The sequence below is a fragment of the Dendrobates tinctorius genome, unplaced genomic scaffold (genome assembly GCF_039654945.1).
Source record: "Dendrobates tinctorius isolate UK_male_01 unplaced genomic scaffold, ASM3965494v1 ptg000468l, whole genome shotgun sequence".
Classification (NCBI taxonomy): Eukaryota; Metazoa; Chordata; class Amphibia; order Anura; family Dendrobatidae; genus Dendrobates; species Dendrobates tinctorius.
Genome location: NW_027362130.1, coordinates 338253 through 359776, shown reverse-complemented (window position 1 = coordinate 359776; position 21524 = coordinate 338253). Strand labels below are relative to the sequence as shown.

At 48.8% G+C, this 21524-nt stretch overlaps 1 protein-coding gene and 2 long non-coding RNA genes across 5 annotated transcripts in view; 2 read left to right on the top strand and 1 right to left on the bottom strand.

The window, feature by feature from the left end:
- Positions 1-220: 220 nt before the first annotated feature.
- Positions 221-19209, bottom strand: SNX27 (sorting nexin 27). Of its 3 annotated transcripts, none has more exons than XM_073564668.1 (13): positions 18823-19209; positions 5188-5419; positions 4915-5107; positions 4451-4515; positions 4270-4374; positions 4122-4200; positions 3060-3223; positions 2797-2886; positions 2564-2713; positions 2358-2486; positions 1931-1990; positions 1794-1856; positions 221-1571 (listed from the first exon to the last, which is right to left on the bottom strand). In XM_073564668.1, exons 1-13 carry the CDS (start codon positions 19086-19088, stop codon positions 1524-1526), a joined length of 1644 nt encoding a protein of 547 aa, XP_073420769.1. In that variant the 5' UTR covers positions 19089-19209; the 3' UTR covers positions 221-1523. The 3 variants fall into 3 exon arrangements, with proteins under 3 accessions (XP_073420769.1, XP_073420770.1, XP_073420771.1); XM_073564669.1 differs by having other exon boundaries at positions 1808-1856; XM_073564670.1 differs by lacking the exon at positions 18823-19209 and adding an exon at positions 17347-17355.
- Positions 19113-21524, top strand: part of LOC141077898 (uncharacterized) — a 64876-nt gene continuing 62464 nt past the window's right edge. The window contains exon 1 of the long non-coding RNA XR_012227611.1: positions 19113-19373. This is a non-coding gene — a long non-coding RNA (uncharacterized lncRNA). The remainder of the gene's footprint in view (positions 19374-21524) is intronic.
- The window catches only part of LOC141077897 (uncharacterized), a 51124-nt gene continuing 48995 nt past the window's right edge, over positions 19396-21524 (top strand). Inside the window, exon 1 of the long non-coding RNA XR_012227610.1 lies at positions 19396-19706. This is a non-coding gene — a long non-coding RNA (uncharacterized lncRNA). The remainder of the gene's footprint in view (positions 19707-21524) is intronic.

Below are 21524 nucleotides of genomic sequence, written 5' to 3'. Positions count from 1 at the left end.
ACAGCAAAGATCATTTCAGTTGTGCCTGTTAAATCCAGCTTATGTGGAGTTTGTGGAATGAGGTGGAGCCACCAGTAAGGCACTGTGACTGCATCTTCCCTTAATTGGAGCACTGAGACAGGGTTCCAATAGTGGGCAGCAGAGTGCACAGTCGGTACACATACAAAGTAAAGAACTACAACTCCCAGCTGGCTGATGAGAATGAGAAGTGAGGCAGCAATCATCAATAAATTGATTTATTTAAAAGAATATGTTACAATTAATTACACTAAAGTGACTTTTACTGAATGAGATTAGATTGTTAGCTCTGACGGTACACTGGTGAGCGCTCCTGTCTCTTCAACCTTCACATTCTTGCCGACAGTAACGAGTCGTGGTAAGAAGTCTCCAAAATAAATTAAAAAGTACATAAAGAAGAAGCAGCCCACACACGTGAGGGGTGGGCGCAAGCGGGGTCCACAGCCGGTGACTTATGTTATTGCTGTTATGGAAGGGAGGGGGTCACCGCTGGAAGATTTCTTCTGGTGTGAATCTGCAGAGGTAAACGAGGCAATGGCGACAATGAAGACCCCACAACACCCAGGAGCGACTTCCCTTCCCTTGTCGGGTGTTAGGGAGATTTACAAATCACATGAAGACACATCCCACGCTCTGTTGTCACATGATCAGGTGCTGCAGCTTACATTCATTGACGGACGCCACGGAGGGACGGGAAACGCTAACTTTAGGATTAGTGCGACTTCTGAGTACCATCTCCCCGAACCACCGCCACCGGAGGAGGGGATATAACATGTTCCAGTTTGGCACAAACGTATAGGAAGTAGCACTTCAAACATTTTACCCCACCCCGCCATTGCCCCAGCCTTCCCCTCCCAGGCAGATACCATGAAATGTATGATGGATTCAGCCCAGTGTGTTCATGTGACTGCACCCAGAAAGGCTGTGGATCCGCCGAATACTGACATACAAGGTGATGAAGGGACGTGTGATGACCTCACCCTCGGAAGAATCAGGGGTGCACTCATCCGAAATGTGGAGGAGATCCCCTATATACAAGTGCACGTGCAGAAATGTGGCTACGGGGCTGTGAATAGCCCTAATATCTGTGACCTGGTGTGTACGGTGCCCGAGCAGTGTCAGCTTCCCATCAGCCACTGCCAGTCATGGGAAAGAGGGGGTAGAAGTCAGCCAGACGGTAGTGTTAGGGGGAGTGGAGGGTTAACCCACACATGCAAGGACGAAGGTGGGGAGAGGGCTCCAAACTACAAAAAGCAACTGCAGGACTTCTGGTATCAGAGTCTTGCTGAAGAGAGGATGACACTGAAACGGACCTCAGCTGAGGCCTAATGCTCGGTTGGGGATGATTAACCCCTGCAACGCTGCACACCGCAGTCCAGTGCTGAAGAGGTTAACAATTCAGTCCGTCTTCATGACAAATGAGATGTTGCTGAACAATTAACGGCCGGGTGGGTGGACCGCCGGCCGAGGATGGGTCCGGATTCAGGTCCAGCGGTGGCTGGCCGCTAGGTGCTAGTGTCCTTGTGCTGCAATCGTACAATCTGAAAGATGTTCTGTGGAGAAGATGCAGAGGGAAGGGTTAAGTGCGGAGAACGCGCATCAGAATGACATACATTAACATGCAGACATGACCGCCGCTGTGTACACACGTATGGGGGCTCCACCATTAACGCACAAAGGGCCCCAATACACGGGATGTCAAGCAAAGGAAGAACCACAACAGGTCCTGGGGGAGGGGAAGGTGAGGGGGGACGCCTGTGCAGGGGACAGGTTACCTTGCTGCACGTACTGTCATTAGTGCAGTTCTTATTGTCCTTGTCTGTGGCCTCCTCCTCCACCTGCAAAAGAAGAGTGACAGCGGGGTCACATTGGGGTCCCACAGTGGGGGGCGACTGGAGAGCACAGCACTTACCTCCTTCCTCCATCTTAGCTCACAGAAGACCCTCTCAAAGCATTCATGCATGTAATTAAACTGCAGGGGGGAAAAGGAGAAATATTCCATCAGAGATGTCATCACCGGAGGGCAGAGCCGACAACCTCACACGGCATACAGGCAGGTTGTCAGCAGTAATAGATGGAGCTGGTGCTGTAGTGTAAGGCGTGTGGTCTGATCATGTCAGTGATGTCATCACCAGGGGTGGGGCAGAAAACCTCACTGGTGCTGTGGTAAAAGGGGTGTGGTCTCATGTCTGATCACATCATTAGTGATGTCATCAGAGAGCGGGGCTAACAACCTCTCACACATGTATACAGCCGGTTGTCAGTATAAAAACCTTGTCTGTGACCCTGCTTGGCCACTACAAGTCCCAGCAGGCTTTAGGGCAGGAATATATACTCACATAAGGAGTGAATATCTTCACCCATCGAGGTTTCTTCTCCCCGCGGGCGTATTCGAAGCAGAAGGCCATGCCCTCCTCATCCGTGTCCCATCGCTGCATCTCGTCCCATTCAAAGGCAATGACCTGATTCTGTAATGAGGGTGGCGACACAAGGTCAGAATCTGACGTGGGTGATCACGGAGATAACGCCTCATTGCCCGCTGTACCTCCAGCTGCCCCTCCTCCGTGCAGGCCAGGAGCTTAAAGTGCTTGATGTTGATGGCAGTGATGACGTGGCCTTTCCGGCGTGAGTCACATGAACAGTGAGGGAAGATGATTTCGTTGTAGCCTTCACAGCTCCGTAACATGTTCAAATACTGAAAGAAAGCAGAAAAAGGGGAAATCAGAGGGGGTGAGAAGACAATCCCCAGAGGAGCTGCGCTCTGCACCCGCCACTCACCATCAGCATCTTCCTCTGTTCGCACAGTTTTTGCAGCTGGTAGGCCTTATCCTCTGCCTTAATATAACCCTTCTTCACGTCGTCCACGGCCTGTAACCAAAAAAGAAAAAAAAATGCAAAATTGACTAGTCACATCCAGAGCTGCAATTACAGTCCTGCTGCCTGCCTGACAGTGTGATACACATACATACAACCCCTGAGGCAACCCACAATGAATCACAGCATGCTGCATACCGGACTGGGGTATATAACGGGGCACCCACCTGATGGAAGAAGTATGAGACCGCCAAGTCATTGTCCTTCAGCAGTGCTTCCTCAGACGTGGTGAAGAGCCACTTTCGCACAGTGAGGCAAGTGCCGGGAACAGCCGAGGTGTAATTCTGTACGTACAGCTTGTGGGGAAACTCGTTGGGCGCTAACTTCCTGACTGAGAGAGCAAATAACAGTGAAGAGGTAAATAAGGAGTACCAAAAGCCAGACTGGTCACCCAACAACAGAGACCCTTCCAAAAGCCTGACGGCGCAGCCCACAACAGAGCCCTGTCGCAAAAGCAAGACGGGGCACCCAAGAACAGAGCCCAGTCCCAAAAAGCCAGAAGGGGGCACCCAAGAAAAGAGCCCTGTCCCGAAAGCCAGACCGGGCACCCAACAACAGAGCCCCATTCCAAGATCTAGACCTGGCACCCAACAACAGAGCCCCATCCCAAAAGCCAGACCGGGCACCCAACAACAGAGCCCCATCCCAAAAGCCAGACCGGGCACCCAACAAAAGAGCCCCATCCCAAAAGCCAGACCGGGCACCCAACAACAGAGCCCCATCCCAAGAGCCAGACCTGGCACCCAAAAACAGAGCCTCATCCCAAGAGCCAGACCTGGCACACAACTACGGAGCCCAGTCCCGAAAGCCAGACCGGGCACCCACCCAACAGTGCTCCTCCTGGGTGCCACACTGAGCACCCAAAAACAAAGCCTCGCTTGACAGCCACACTGGGCACCCAACAACAAAGCCTTGCATGACAGCCACACTGGGCACCCAAAAACAGAGCTTTCCCCCCCAGAAGCCATACTGTGCACCCACCAACAGAGCTTCCCCCCCAGGAGTAACACTGGGCACTCAGGAGCTCAGACCCTGGAGTGTCATAAAAAGGGCAGAGATAATCACATACAGAACGCAGAGAAGCAGACATTTCTATCCTCCGGGAACTTGACCTCCCCTAGTGTGAGATTAGAAGAGCTTATTTGGAAAAAACACAGACAGTGGAATAAAGCCCGGGAAGCAGAACAAGTGGCTCAAGTTAATACATAATTATTTACAACGGTACTGACCAAAAGAATGGTTAATGACCTCAAACAACGCAAAGTAGTTTGCTGTGATGGCGTCCATCCCGATCTTCGAGGCGAGAGCCTGTGAAAAGAGAAGAGAGTGAGTGGGCACAGACGCTGCAGAGGACCCCGCCATTACAGAGCTCAGTACCTGAAACACCTGGTCTGTGGTACTGTTCTTCTTCACCCGTACAGTGGCGGTGGTCTTGTCAGGTAGCGCCACCCGCAGCTCCACATCAGACACACCATTATAGTTCTGTGGAGAAGGAAGAGGCATTACACACACACACACACATCATAAATGTCACCTACTAGCGGACATGTGACCTCACCTCATCCGACTCAGACAGGAACTCCTGCATGATATCACTCTCTCCGATCACCCTAATGGAGCAAACTGAGGAAAAAGAAGAAATGTACTCAGCAGAACTGTGGCCTGAACCAACCACTGCCCCCAAAGACTGCATGTTCTCCTGTCCTCTACAACCTTCCCCAGACCCCTCACCTGTGGCTCTCGCTCACACATCTTTCTCCAGATTACTTCTCCAGGTTCTCCCCAGCATAACCTTTCCCCAGATACTTCTCCAGGCACTCACCTGGGCTCCTTTCCCCAGATACTCCTCAAGGCCCTTCTCCATGCACCTTTCTCCAGTTACTCCTCCAGGCCCTCCCAAATGCACCTTTCTCCAGTTACTCCACCAGGCCCTCCTACACACACACCTTTCTCCAGATACACCTCCAGGCGCCACCCTGCGCACCTTTCTACAGATACTCCTCCAGGCCCCACCCTGAGCACCTTTCTCCAGATACTCTTCTAGGCCCCTCCTCCGTGCATCCAGCTGCTGTTCTGATAAGGAGAATGGCCACTTCCCTGGCAGCCGGGGAAATGTGAAGTTGGCAAACTCTCTCTTCAGGTTCTGGTTCAGGATAGCAAATTCACGGTATCTCTTGGAGCAGAGCTGCCGGCCAGCCATGTACACATTATACACCTGGGTGAGGGCACATTAATCATGAGGACAGAGGAGGAATATATTCTGAGTGCATGAATCACTTGCAGACTTTAGCTTACCACAAACTTCTCAGAGTTCTGCTCCACGTGCTTGTATGTAGGAATGGAGATGGGGACAGCTTGTTTCTCTGTATAATCATAGAAGGACTGCCCTGAGGAGTCATCGCTGGGGTCCAGGTTCTCTGCTTCATGTGGAGGCACGGACAGGACGGTGAGGACCAGCTCCTTCTCCCCTGCGCGGATCAGATCCACCACCTGCTTGTGTGTCGCGCCTTCCACATTCACTCCGTTCCTATAATATACAAGGATACTGATGAGGGAAGAAGAAAGATCCGTATTAAGTCATATAAGCAGTGACTGGTCCCACGCAGTAATAGATATATGTATACTCACATACACACTGTACAGCATCATCGCTCTTGTCCAGTATACCAGGTGTAATATTCTGTATCTATACACACCACCACCGCTCCTGTCATGTACACTGGGTGTGATATTCTATATCTATACACAACTCATCACCATCACTCCTGTATACTGGGTGTAATATTCTGTATCTATACACCCCAGGGACAAAGTTGTTGAGAAGTACAAGTCAGAGTTGGGCTATAAAAAAAAATTCCAATATCTGATGAGCCCCTGGAGCACCATCAAATCCATTATCATCACATGGAAAGAACATGGTACCACAACAAATCTGCAAAGAGCGGGGATGACCACCAAAACTCTCAGCCCGGTCAAGAGGGTTTTAATCAGCAGAGGTGACCCCCAGCCATGGAGATTGCTACTTGGCGGCCTTGTAAATAATGTCCTTGGGGGGGGGGGGGTGACAATATTTGGGTTGGCTAGGGTGATGGAAGACCCAGTGTTAGGCCGGGCTCACACTACCGTGTGTTAATGCGAGAGACTCGTGAGAGTATCTCGCATCACACACGGTAGTGTGATCCCGGCCTTAGAAAGGTTTCTGGACCTGGATATCACTGACCTTGAACAGCTGAAGGTGGCTATGGATGTTGGCTGCTGTAGGGTAGTTAATCTGTCATAAATTGTGAACAGGATATATCATTTAATCCTCTGCTGGTGTATCCTGTGGGTAGCGTCCATCAGACCCTGATGGCTATTCTTGGCAGACGTTCACCGATGGGTCCGCAGATGGCCTCCAGTAATGGGGTCCCGGCCTTGTAGAAAATCTTTGGCCATGTGTACAAGGTGCCCACATGTATAACATCGCTGTATGTTGGGCAATCCACGGGTCCTGTTTGTAAGCCTTTGTCCTGGTGGGGTTTCTTCTGGGAAGCGGGGTAATCCTGCTCGATTGGCTAGTGGCCACTCGAATACTTTGTTGAAAGGTCTCCTGGGATAGGTGGGCAAATCGGGTCTCCAGTGTGGTCGATTGGTCGATGAGTTTATAGTCAATCAGGCTGCTTGCTCTGGTGTGCTGGCTGCCCACTCTCGTATTGCAGGGGGCAATTTCTTCATAAGTTGCTCAAGCACAATCATGTCCCGGAGGGCATTAGTAAAGTGAGTAGGCCCGACCATCGAGCCAGCGGTTGAAGTGAAGTTGGAGTTGACTGCCAAACTCTACATAGGTGCCCCCTGGCAAGACAAAGTCCGGATCTTGGCGTTCTCTCTCTTCAGTGTGATGGTAAAAAGGGCCAACAGGGTTTCCTTAATAGTCCAGGCAGTCCTGAGGCCCAAGCGACCAGACAGCATCCTGTGCCCAGCCAGTCAAATTAGTCCACAGGTATTTTGCCCAATCAGCTGTGGGCACATGGTGCATCATCAGCAGGGTCTCAAAGCTTTGCAGATGTTCATCAACCTCTGTATTGGACTCATTAAACAGAGGCATGTCTCTGTAGCGAAGAGGATTTCCTTGGTGGTGCGCCATCATGGAGGTAGGGTCCGGCATTGGCTGTAGGCTTACTGGAACTTCCAAAGCTGATTCAATAACACAAGCCCTCTCCTCGCTTGAGGCTCCAGGTCTCAATACGATCAAGAATTCCTGGATTCAGGCTACTTGCTACTGGGTATTTGCTTATAGACAACCACTAGGTCCTGGGTTCGGCAAGCAGTTCAATTCCTCTTGGACCACTTCAGAGTTTTCCTTGTCCTCCACGATGTTCTGGGCATCCCAACAGACCAATTCCTGTAACAAATCCAACCAAGTGTCGGTGGTCCTGTAATCGATCTGTCGAAGCTAGCACAACTCCTGTAGTCACTGTTTCTTGCTGCCACTGTTTATTCCCCTACAGTCCTCCACACAAAACCAAGCTGGCTGGGTTGGACATGGTGGTGTTCGAAACCTGCCGTGTATGCCCCACCTAGGTTTTGCTGGGTCTGTCTATATGCCTCCCTAGTTGAGGAGCCCTTTTACAGTGTCTACAAACACCAGTCCATTGCAGCTCCTCTGGTCTGAGTATTATCCCACTGCTGCCACCAAATGTGGAGACACGAGGGGTCAGTGGGTGCTCTAGTCCGCTGGTCCGAGACTACGTGAACTAGGGCTTATCCACTCTCCTTCCCAGCAATACTACTGAGACAACACAGGGTGAGGGTAAAACAGCATGGAAATACGTTACTGAACAACCTGACAATAGCATATAGAACATGTCCTAGCAAAATACCAATGATGGTGCAAAATTACACACCCTTCCGCTGACTTGCCAAGATTAGAGCAGCTGCGACTTTGGGGCTCAGTGGCACACTGCTTTTGGCGGGCACCCACATGGAGGCAATAAGCTTTGGAAGCTGACAGTCCACTGAAGTATGTGGCCAGGTGACCCGATTATCTCAACCTGGATTTTCTGAACATCTTTGAACATATATCACACACACAAATGCAATATATTATATATATATATATATATATATATATATATATATATATATATATATATATATATATATATATACACACACATACACACAGTGCCTACAAGTAGTATTCAACCCCCTGCAGATTTAGCAGGTTTGATAAGATGCAAATAAGTTAGAGCCTTCAAACTTCACACAAGAGCAGGATTTATTAACAGATGCATAAATCTTACAAACCAAAAAGTTATGTTGCTCAGTTAAATTTTAATAAATTTTAAACATAAAAGTGTGGGTCAATTATTATTCAACCCCTAGGTTTAATATTTTGTGGAATAACCCTTGTTAGCAATTACAGCTAATAATCGTCTTTTATAAGACCTGATCAGGCCGGCACAGGTCTCTGGAGTTATCTTGGCCCACTCCTCCATGCAGATCTTCTCCAAGTTATCTAGGTTCTTTGGGTGTCTCATGTGGACTTTAATCTTGAGCTCCTTCCACAAGTTTTCAATTGGGTTAAGGTCAGGAGACTGACTAGGCCACTCCAACACCTTGATTTTTTGCCTCTTGAACCAGGCCTTGGTTTTGTTGGCTGTGTGCTTTGGGTCGTTGTCTTGTTGGAAGATGAAATGACGACCCATCTTAAGATCCTTGATGGAGGAGCGGAGGTTCTTGGCCAAAATCTCCAGGTAGGCTGTGCTATCCATCTTCCCATGGATGCGGACCAGATGGCCAGGCCCCTTGGCTGAGAAACAGCCCCACAGCATGATGCTGCCACCACAATGCTTGACTGTAGGGATGGTATTCTTGGGGTCGTATGCAGTGCCATCCAGTCTCCAAACGTCACGTGTGTGGTTGGCACCAAAGATCTCGATCTTGGTCTCATCAGACCAGAGAACCTTGAACCAGTCTGTCTCAGAGTCCTCCAAGTGATCATGAGCAAACTGTAGACAAGCCTTGACATGACGCTTTGAAAGTAAAGGTACCTTACGGGCTCGTCTGGAACGGAGACCATTGCGGTGGAGTACGTTACTTATGGTATTGACTGAAACCAATGCCCCCACTGCCATGAGATCTTCCCGGAGCTCCTTCCTTGTTGTCCTTGGGTTAGCCTTGACTCTTCGGACAAGCCTGGCCTCGGCACGGGAGGAAACTTTCAAAGGCTGTCCAGGCTGTGGAAGGCTAACAGTAGTTCCATAAGCCTTCCACTTCCGGATGATGCTCCCAACAGTGGAGACAGGTAGGCCCAACTCCTTGGAAAGGGTTTTGTACCCCTTGCCAGCCTTGTGACCCTCCACGATCTTGTCTCTAATGGCCTTGGAATGCTCCTTTGTCTTTCCCATGTTGACCATGTATGAGTGCTGTTCACAAGTTTGGGGAGGGTCTTAAATAGTCAGAAAAGGCTGGAAAAAGAGAATTAATCCAAACATGTGAAGCTCATTGCTCTTTGTGCCTGAAATACTTCTTAATACTTTAGGGGAACCAAACAGAATTCTGGTGGTTTGAGGGGTTGAATAATAAATGACCCTCCGAATAAACTTTTCACAATTTAAAAAAAAATTAAACAAAGAAATAACATTCTTTTTTGCTGCAGTGCATTTCACACTTCCAGGCTGATCTACAGTCCAAATGTCACAATGCCAAGTTAATTCCGAATGTGTAAACCTGCTAAATCTGCAGGGGGTTGAATACTACTTGTAGGCACTGTATATATACACACACACACTGTATGTATATGTGTGTGTGTGTGTTTCTCTTTTTAAAATCATAATGACAACCCAAAGCATCCAAATAACACTGTTCAAAAGTTCACATACTCCATTTCTTAATACCGTGCATTGCCCTCTCTAACATCAAGGACAGCTTGAAGTCTTTTGTGGTAGTTGTGGATGAGGTTTTTTTTATTTTCTCAGATGGTAAAGCAGCCCACTCTTCTTGGCAAAAAAGCCTCCAGTTCCTGTAAATTCCTGGGCTCTTTAGCATGAACTGCACGCTTGAGGTCTCCCCAGAGTGGCTCAATGATATTGAGGTCAGGAGACTGAGATGGCCACTCCAGAACCTTCACTTTGTTTTGCTGCAGTCAATGACAGGTCGACTTGGCCTTGTGTTTTGGATCGTTGTCATGTTGGAACATCCAAGTATGTCCCATGAGCAGCTTCCGTGCTGATGATTACAATTTTGCCTCCAGTATTTGCTAATAAAGTGCTGCTTTCCTCTTTCCTTCACCTTTTATAGTTTCCTGTGCCTCTGTAGCTCACACATCCCCAAAACATCAGCCATCCACATCTGTGCTTTACAGTAGGACTGGTGTTCCCTTAATCATAGACCTTGTTGATCTCTCTCCAAATGTAACGTTTATGGCTGCAGCCAAAAAGTTCAATTTTGGTCTCGTCACTCCAAATTACCTTGTTCCAGAAGTTTTGAGGCTTGTCTCTGTGCTGTTTTGCGTATTGTAGGTGAGATACTTTGTGGCATTTGCACAGTAATGGCTTTCTTCTGGTGACTCGACCATGCAGCCCATTTTTCAAGTGCCTCCTTATTGTGCATCTTGAAACAGTCACACCGCCAATTTCAGAGAGTCCAGTGTTTCAGCTGTTATTTCTGGGTTTTTCTTTCCATCCCGAGGCACATTTCCTGGCAGCTGAGGATGAAATGTTTGTTGACAGAGAAATATATCTATCTATCTATCTATATATCCAACAATGTAGACCAGCTCACTCCTGTGAACCACCTGGAACCTCAGCTGACCTGGTTAACTCCGTTGTGCCCGGATCTGGATGTAGGAGTCCATCCATACAAATGTGAACAACGACAAAGCAAGGTCCAGCAATAACGTGAGCAATCCAGGATGCTGTTAAAATTTTTTTTTTTTTTATTCATAAATCCATTAAAATGCAATGGTCCAAGCGGTTCAAAACAGCAATAACGCAGGAAAGTCGTGCAGATAGGACTACGACTTCTGGACCGTGAAGAAGGCGGGTTCTACCGCTGAAACGCGTAGTCCTATCTGCACGACTTTCCTGCGTTATTGCTGTTTTGAACCGCTTGGACCATTGCATTTTAATGGATTTATGAATAAAAAGAAAAATTTTTTTAACAGCATCCTGGATTGCTCACGTTATTGCAGGACTTTGCTTTGTCGTTGTTTATATTATATATACACGTCTCCTGGTGTACTTGCCTGTCTCCTGGTAGCGCCTCCAGCCTCTGGACAACGCTGACAGACACAGCAAACCTTCTTGCCACAGCTAGCATTGATGTGCCATCCTGGATGAGCTGCACTACCTGAGCCACTTGTGTGGGTTGTAGAGTCCGTCTCATGCTACCATGAGTGTGAAAGCACAACCAACATTCAAACATGACCAAAACATCAGCCAGAAAGCATTGGCACTGAGATGTGGTCTGTGGTCCCCACCTGCAGAACCACTTCATTATTGAGTGTGTCTTGGTAATTGCCAATAATTTCCATCTGTTGTCTATTCCATGTGCACAACAGCATGTGAAATTGATTGTCAAACAGTGTTGCTTCCTAATTGGACAGTTTGATTTCACAGAAGTTTGATTTACTTGAAGTTATATTCTGTTTAAGTGAATATATATATATTTTACACACACATATATACATACACACTGCACAGTACCACTTCTCATGTGTGTATATTATATATACACACACTGCACAGAACCACTTCTATCTATCTATACACACTGCACAGTACCACTTATCCTATCCTCCTGCATATATATACTGCACAGTACCACTTCTCCTGTGCTCTATATACACTGCACAGTACAACTTCTCCAGTATTTCTGCATATATACCAGTGTATTTATATGCAGAAATACAGAAGTTGTACTGTGCAGTGTATATACAGTATAGAGCACAGAAGTGGTACTGTGCAGTGTGTAAAGCTAGATAGAAATGGTACTGTGCAGTATGTATATGTGTAAAATATATATATCTCTATCTATATTTTACACATATACATACATACTGCACAGCACCAATTCTCCTTATCCTCCTGCATATACACACTGCACAGCACCAATTCTCCTTATCCTCCTACATATACACACACTGCACAGCACCAATTCTATCCTCCTGGATATATACACTACACAGTAACAATTCTCCTATCCTCCAGCATATACACACTACACAGCACCAATTCTCCTATCCTCCTGCATATACACACTGCACAGCACCAATTCTCCTATCCTCCTGCATATACACACTGCACAGCACCAATTCTCCTATCCTCCTGCATATACACACTGCACAGCACCAATTCTCCTTATCCTCCTGCATATACACACTGCACAGCACCAATTCTCCTTATCCTCCTGCATATACACACTGCACAGCACCAATTCTCCTTATCCTCCTGCATATACACACTGCACAGCACCAATTCTCCTTATGCTCCTGCATATACACACTGCACAGCACCAATTCTCCTTATGCTCCTGCATATACACACTGCACAGCACAAATTCTCCTTATCCTCCTGCATATACACACTGCACAGCACCAATTCTCCTTATGCTCCTGCATATACACACTACACAGCACAAATTCTCCTTATCCTCCTGCATATACACACTGCACAGGAACAATTCTCCTATCCTCCTGCATATACACACACACTGCACAGCACCAATTCTCCTTATCCTCCAGCATATACACACACTGCACCAATTCTCCTATCCTCCAGCATATACACACTGCACAGCACCAATTCTCCTTATCCTCCTGCATATACACACTGCACAGCACCAATTCTCCTTATCCTCCTGCATATACACACTGCACAGCACCAATTCTCCTTATCCTCCTGCATATACACACTGCACAGCACCAATTCTCCTATCCTCCTGCATATACACACTGCACAGCACCAATTCTCCTATCCTCCTGGATATATACACTGCACAGCACCAATTCTCCTATCCTCCTGGATATATACACTACACACTACCAATTCTCCTATCCTCCTGCATACACACACACACTGCACAACACCAATTCTCCTATCCTCCTGCATATACACACTGCACAGCACCAATTCTCCTTATCCTCCTGCATATACACACTGCACAGCACCAATTCTCCTATCCTCCTGCATATACACACTGCACAGCACCAATTCTCCTATCCTCCTGCATATACACACTGCATAGCACCAATTCTCCTATCCTCCTGGATATATACACTGCACAGCACCAATTCTCCTATCCTCCTGGATATATACACTACACACTACCAATTATCCTATCCTCCTGCATATACACACACACTGCACAACACCAATTCTCCTATCCTCCAGCATATACACACTGCACAGCACCAATTCTCCCTATCCTCCAGCATATACACACTGCACAGCACCAATTCTCCTATCCTCCAGCATATACACACACACTGCACAGCACCAATTCTCCTATCCTCCTGCATATACACACACTGCACCAATTCTCCTTATCCTCCTGCATATACACACAGCACCAATTCTCCTATCCTGCATATACACACTGCACAGCACCAATTCTCCTATCCTCCAGCATATACACACACTGCACAGCACCAATTCTCCTTATCCTCCTGCATATACACACACTGCACCAATTCTCCTTATCCTCCTGCATATACACACTGCACAGCACCAATTCTCCTATCCTGCATATACACACTGCACAGCACCAATTCTCCTATCCTCCTGCATATACACACTGCACAGCACCAATTCTCCTATCCTCCTGCATATACACTGCACAGCACCAATTCTCCTTATCCTCCTGCATATACACACACTGCACAGCACCAATTCTCCTATCCTCCTGCATATACACACTGCACAGCACCAATTCTCCTTATCCTCCTGCATATACACACACTGCACAGCACCAATTCTCCTATCCTCCAGCATATACACACACTGCACAGCACCAATTCTCCTTATCCTCCTGCATACACACACACTGCACCAATTCTCCTTATCCTCCTGCATATACACACTGCACAGCACCAATTCTCCTATCCTGCATATACACACTGCACAGCACCAATTCTCCTATCCTGCATATACACACTGCACAGCACCAATTCTCCTATCCTGCATATACACACTGCACAGCACCAATTCTCCTATCCTCCTGCATATACACACACACTGCACCAATTCTCCTTATCGTCCAGCATATACACACTGCACAGCACCAATTCTCCTATCCTCCTGCATATACACACACTGCACAGCACCAATTCTCCTTATCCTCCTGCATATACACACACTGCACAGCACCAATTCTCCTTATCCTCCAGCATATACACACACTGCACAGCACCAATTCTCCTTATCCTCCTGCATATACACACTGCACAGCACCAATTCTCCTTATCCTCCTGCATATACACACTGCACAGCACCAATTCTCCTTATCCTCCTGCATATACACACTGCACAGCACCAATTCTCCTATCCTCCTGCATATACACACTGCACAGCACCAATTCTCCTATCCTCCTGCATATACACACTGCACAGCACCAATTCTCCTATCCTCCTAGATATATACACTGCACAGCACCAATTCTCCTATCCTCCTAGATATATACACTGCACAGCACCAATTCTCCTATCCTCCTGGATATATACACTACACACTACCAATTCTCCTATCCTCCTGCATATACACACACACTGCACAACACCAATTCTCCTATCCTCCAGCATATACACACTGCACAGCACCAATTCTCCTATCCTCCTGTATATACACACTGCACAGCACCAATTCTCCTATCCTCCTGCATATACACACACTGCACCAATTCTCCTTATCCTCCTGCATATACACACTGCACAGCACCAATTCTCCTTATCCTTCTGCATATACACACTGCACAGCACCAATTCTCCTTATCCTCCTGCATATACACACTGCACAGCACCAATTCTCCTTATCCCCCTGCATATACACACTGCACAGCACCAATTCTCCTATCCTCCTGCATATACACACTGCACAGCACCAATTCTCCTATCCTCCTGGATATATACACTGCACAACACCAATTCTCCTATCCTCCAGCATATACACACTGCACAGCACCAATTCTCCCTATCCTCCAGCATATACACACTGCACAGCACCAATTCTCCTATCCTCCAGCATATACACACACACTGCACAGCACCAATTCTCCTATCCTCCTGCATATACACACACTGCACCAATTCTCCTTATCCTCCTGCATATACACACTGCACAGCACCAATTCTCCTATCCTGCATATACACACTGCACAGCACCAATTCTCCTATCCTGCATATACACACTGCACAGCACCAATTCTCCTTATCCTCCTGCATATACACACTGCACAGCACCAATTCTCCTATCCTTCTGCATATACACACTGCACAGCACCAATTCTCCTATCCTTCTGCATATACACACTGCACAGCACCAATTCTCCTATCCTTCTGCATATACACACTGCACAGCACCAATTCTCCTATCCTTCTGCATATACACACTGCACAGCACCAATTCTATTCTCTTGCATATACACACTGCACAACACCAATTCTATCCTCCTGCATATACACACTGCACAACACCAATTCTATCCTCCTGCATATACACACACACTGCACAGCACGAATTCTCCTGCATATACACACACACAGCACCAATTCTCCTGCATATACACACACACTGCACAGCACCAATTCTCCTATCCTTCTGCATATACACACTGCAGAGCACGAATTCTCCTGTCCTGTATATACACACTGCAGAGCACCAATTCTCCTGTCCTGTATATACACACTGCACAGCACCAATTCTCCTGTCCTGTATATACACACTGCACAGCACCAATTCTCCTGTCCTGTATATACACACTGCACAGCACCAATTCTCCTGTCCTGTATATACACACTGCACAGCACCAATTCTCCTGTCCTGTATATATACACTGCACAGCACCAATTCTCCTGTCCTGTATATATACACTGCACAGCACCAATTCTCCTGTCCTGTATATATACACTGCACAGCACCAATTCTCCTGTCCTGTATATACACTGCACAGTACCAATTCTCCTGTCCTGTATATATACACTGCACAGTACTTCTCCTGTCCTGTATATATACACTGCACAGTACCACTTCTCCTGTCCTGTATATATACACTGCACAGTACCACTTCTCCTGTCCTGTATATACACACTGCACAGTACCACCTCTACTGTCCTGTATATATACACTACACAGTACCAATTCTATTCTCCTGTATATATACACTGCACCGTACCACTTCTAGCGCTCTACAGTGTGACAGGAGACATCCTGTGCTGGGTTGTCACTTCCTTCCCATGTGGGGTGACGTCTCAGTACAGGTCACGTTGTCTGTGGAGCAGAGCTGGTTACCCGCCTGGAGGTCGAATACACTGATAGTTCCCTTCATGGAGAGAGTTACACAAGGAAAGAGGAAGTAAACAGGAAGTGCTCGGCCAGACCCTCCCTGACACTGTGAGGAGAGGTCTGGGGGCTTCTTTAATTGACCCAACTATAACCGAGTAATTGCATCCAGAAAGTGACCCCAAAGGCAGAGCGCAGAGAAGACAAAACAGCAGGAAAACCACAGACATGGCCCAGAGAACCCCGACATCCCAGCCGGAGCCCATAATGCAGTCAGAAAAGAGGGTCACTGATCCATATACCAACAAATATGAACCTAGCACTCAACTTAAAGGTATTTGTAAGGCGGTTTATTGTAGTACACGAAAGAGCGATCAAAGGTTCCTTTGATCGCTCTTTCGTGTACTACAATAAACCGCCTTACAAATACCTTTAAGTTGAGTGCTAGGTTCATATTTGTTGCTTTAACGGTTTGGGAACCTAACCTTAGCACCATCTTGAGTTGTGCTCACGGTGTTCTTGCTATACTGATCCATATACCGACCTGGCAGGAATCTGTCTGAACATGGGACGATTTCACCTGGATATGGGCTACTGCCGTCTGACAATTGGTCTCTAGACACACCATCATTTCCCAAGTGATGGATGGCACACCCCCCAAACCCCTGAAGATGGTGCCCTGTTGCCAGTACTCACATCTCCAGGATGCTGTCCTTCTCCCTGGTGATGTCCCTCCAGTGACAGCCCCCCATTCCCAGTACTCACACCTGCTGGATGAGGTCCCTTTTCTCCCTGGTGACAGCCCCTCATTCTCCCTGCTATGCACACACTCACGATGCAGTCCCCCTTCTACCCGGTACTCACACCTGCAGGATGCAGTCCCCCTTCTCCCCGGTGATAGCCCTTCCGTTCCAGATACTCTCACCTCCAGGATATGGTCCCCCTTCTCAGTAACTGCCTCACGTTCCCAGTACCCACACCTCCAGGATGCAGTTCCCTTTTCCCTGATGATGCCCCCCCCCCCCCCAATTTGCAGTACTCACAGCTCCAGGATGCAGTCCACCCTCTACCTGGTGACAGATGCCCTCCATCTCCCCGGTACTTACACCTTGAGGATGCGGTCCCCCTTTTCCCCGGTGACAGCCCTCCGTTTCCGGTACTTACACCTTCAGGATGCGGCCCATCTTGTCCCCAGTGACAGACCCATCTCTCTCTGGAAACAGACTCCCTCCTCCTCGATACTCACAGCTGCAAGATGCAGTCCCCCTTCGCCCCGATGACAGATCCTCATCTCCCTGGTGACGGCCGTCCGTTCTCAGTACTTACAACTTCAGGATGAGGTCTCCCTTCTCCCTAGTAATAGCCCTCCATTCCCAGTAGTTACAGCTCCAGGATGTGGCCCCACTTCTCTCTGGTGACAGATGTCCATTTCCCCAGTGACGGCCCTCCGTTCCAAATACTCACATGCTCTGGATGCGGACCCCCTTCTCCCTGATGGCAGACCCCCATTTCCACAGTGACGACCCTCCGTCCCTCACACCTCCAGCATGCGGACCCCTTTCTCCCCGGTGATGGTCCTCCTTTCCCAGTACTCACACCTACAGGATGCAGACCCCCTTCTCCCCGGTGACAGCCCTCCAATCCCGGTACTCACACCTCCAGGATGCGAACCCCCTTCTTCCCGGTGACAGACCCCCTTCTCCTCAGTGACGGCTTTCCGTTCCCGGTACTCACACCTACAGGATGCAGTCCCCCTTCTCCCCGGTGACAGCCCTCCAATCCCAGTACTCACACCTCCAGTATGCGAACCCCCTTCTTCCCGGTGACAGACCCCCTTCTCCTCAGTGACGGCTTTCCGTTCCCGGTACTCACACCTACAGGATGCAGTCCCCCTTCTCCCCGGTGACAGCCCTCCAATCCCAGTACTCACACCTCCAGTATGCGAACCCCCTTCTTCCCGGTGACAGACCCCCTTCTCCTCAGTGACGGCTTTCCGATCCCGACACTCACACCTACAGGATGTGGACCCCCTTCTCCTTGGTGACAGCCCTCCGTTCCTGGTTCTAACACCTCCAGGATGCGGACCCCCTTCTCCCCGGTGACGGCCCTCCGTTCCCAATACTCACATGCTCTGGATGCGGACCCCCTTCTCCCTGGTGGCAGACCCCCATTTCCACAGTGACGACCCTCCGTCCCTCACACCTCCAGCATGCGGACCCCTTTCTCCCCGGTGATGGTCCTCCGTTCCCGGTACTCACACCTCCAGTATGCGAACCCCCTTCTTCCCGGTGACAGACCCCCTTCTCCTCAGTGACGGCTTTCCGATCCCGACACTCACACCTACAGGATGTGGACCCCCTTCTCCTCGGTGACAGCCCTCCGTTCCTGGTTCTAACACCTCCAGGATGCGGACCCCCTTCTCCCCGGTGACGGCCCTCCGTTCCCGGTACTTACACCTCCAGGATGCGGTCCCCCTTGCGGATTCCGGCGCGGTCGGCGGCTCCCCCGGGTAGCACGGCGCTCACATGCTGCAGCGGGGCGTACAGCTCGCCGTTGATGCTCCGGAGCTGGCCGCCTTCGCTCACTTGACCCCGAACGTTAAAGCCATATCCAGACTCGGACTTGATTATCCTGACAACTCGCGGCCCTCCGGTAGGCCCGAAGCCTGGGCCCCCGCCTCCGTTCCGTTGACTAGAGTGGATCCCATCTTCGTCCGCCATCTTCACACAGACCGGGAGGAGCGACGCCAGCGGGAATCACGGGACCGGCGCGTCACCCGCAGGGCATGGCGGGAGATGTAGTGCGGAAAGCTGTCACTGTGCAAAGGCGGGAGAAGTGCGGGCCAGCCAATCAGCACAAAGCATAAGTCTCACCCACCTGTAAAACTGACAGCTCAGCGAACCAATCACCGGACATACAGACTGGGGAAAGGTGTGACTACTGTCAGGAAAGGGGAGGAAGAGCGCGAACCCTCTCCTAACAGGCAGCTTATTTATTATGCTGAGGTAACAATGTAGTGAGGAAGGGGGTCGGGAGGGCTTGTGATAACAACGCATGTGTATTCTATTGTTGGTGCTCACTGACCATCGTTACTTGGGCACATAGGACGCAGTCTTAGCGCTATTGTCATTTATCCAATCAGCGCTCAGCTTTCGCTTTACCTCAGCCTTGTCAGATGTGTGTCTGTGTGAGGCTTCATTTTGCTGTCAGTCATGGTCCTGTCAGTACAACATGGTGTATTGTGGTAGAGGCGATGTACACAGCAGTTCTCAGCAGTGCTACGCGTTACCTGCTGGTATTCATGTACGGGTTATGTGCCTGTCACGGAAGAGCACCCGGTAAGTGCGGAACCATGGCCGCCAACCTGTCAATGCGTGTGACAGACCCCAGCTAGGGGGCAACACCATAAGGCGGTGCAGAAACAACGTTCACACGTCCTGTAACACGTATATATTCAGGTACATGGGGTATTATAGTAGTTATTATTATTATGCATTTATATAGCGTCATTTATTCCATGGTGCTTTACATGTGAAAAGGGGAAATATAGAGAAGTATAATAAACGTGTAAGACAAGGGACACACAAGTATATAAGGAGAGGGGACCCTGCCCGCAAGGGCTCACAGTCTACAGGGATGGGTGAGGATACAGTAGGAGAGGGTAGAGCAGGTCATGCGGTGGTTCAGTAGACCGAGGATCATAGCAGGCTGTAGGCTTGTCGGAACAGGTTCTTCTTGAAGGTTTCCATTGATGGTAAGAGTCTGATGTGTTGCAGCAGAGAGTTCCGGAGTATGGGGGAAGCACGGGAGAAGTCTTGTATGCGGTTGCGGGAAGAATAGATAAGGGAGGAGTAGAGAAGGAGATCTTGAGATGATCGAAGGTTGCGTGCGGATAAGTACCTACCATGTCACGGATGTATGGAGGAGACAGGTTGTGGATGGCTTTGTATGTGATGGTTAGGCCTGTTTCACAGTTCCGTTTTTGCAAAAAAACGGATCCGCCATTTTTTTGGCGGATCCAATTTTTTCCCCATTGACTTGCATTACCGGTGGATCTTGACGGCTGGCCATCCGTTAGATCCATTTTTTTGCGTCCGCCGAGATGCCTGGACGGACCATGTAACGTTTTTTGTGCTGCAGGATCCGCACTTTTATAGTGCGCATGCCCGGAGGAATGAAGTCAGGCAGAAATTTAACCCTGAAATCATTTCTGGCGGACAGAAAAAATTCTCTCTCTCTCTGTGTCTCTCTCTCTCTCTCTCAAAAAAAACGGTCCGGTGGCATCCGTTCACATCAGTTAACAACAGATCTGCTTTCCGCCATTTTGGCGGATTTTAACTGACACAAAAAAACTGATGTGTGAAACTTGTGACGTTATAGCGATATTGCTAGCGATATTGCTAGCGATATTGCTATGTGTGATACTTACCTCCGACCGGCTCCCCCCCCCCGCTGGTTATCGTTGATCGAGCGAGAACGTCCAGGACTGTTTCTCGTCGTCTGCTTCCTGCTGGGCTTCCTGTGGAGAGACGAGCGACGCGTGGATGCGGGCAGGAGAACGTCAGGATAGCCTCGTCTGACAGGTAAGTAGCGATCTCCAACCGCTGCTATGTCGCTGGTGAGATCTGCCTGTGTGGCAGCTCACTAGCTACCTAGCTACCACTTAGCGATGTACCAGCGATCCTGACCGCGTCATATCGCTGGTCGGGATCGCTGTTACATCGCTAAGTGTGACTGTACCTTAAATGTTCGGTCTCTTGGGTATGATGAGATCCAGGATAGAGCCAAGTCTGTGATGCCAAGAAATGAGAGAGTCTGTAGCAGGAGGGAATGGTCTACGGTATTGAAGGCAGAGGACAGGTCCAGGAGAAGGAGGACAGAGTAGTGTCGCTTGCTCTTGGCGGTTAGTAAGTTGTTAGTAACTTCACTTAGGGCAGTTTCAGTTGAGTGATGCGGTCGGAAGCCAGATTGTAGCCGGTCAAAGAGGGAACAGGAGGAGAGGTGGGAGGACAGTTCAAGATATACATGCTGTTCCAGTAGTTTTGAGGCGTAAGGGAGAAGAGATATCGGGCGATAGACACAGAGGATGGATCAAGGGAGGGCTTTTTCAGTATGGGTGTGATTGAGGCATATTTGAAGGATGAGGGAAAGACACC

Coding starts and splice junctions, on each gene's coding strand:
- SNX27 (XM_073564668.1), bottom strand. CDS start 19,088: ATGGCGGACGAAGATGGGATCCACTCTAGTCAACGGAACGGAGGCGGG. Junction 5,420..18,822: donor GGGGACCGCATCCTGGAGGT/GTAAGTACCGGG, acceptor TGTATATTATAG/GAACGGAGTGAATGTGGAAG. Junction 1,991..2,357: donor TGAAGATATTCACTCCTTAT/GTGAGTATATAT, acceptor TCCCCCCTGCAG/TTTAATTACATGCATGAATG.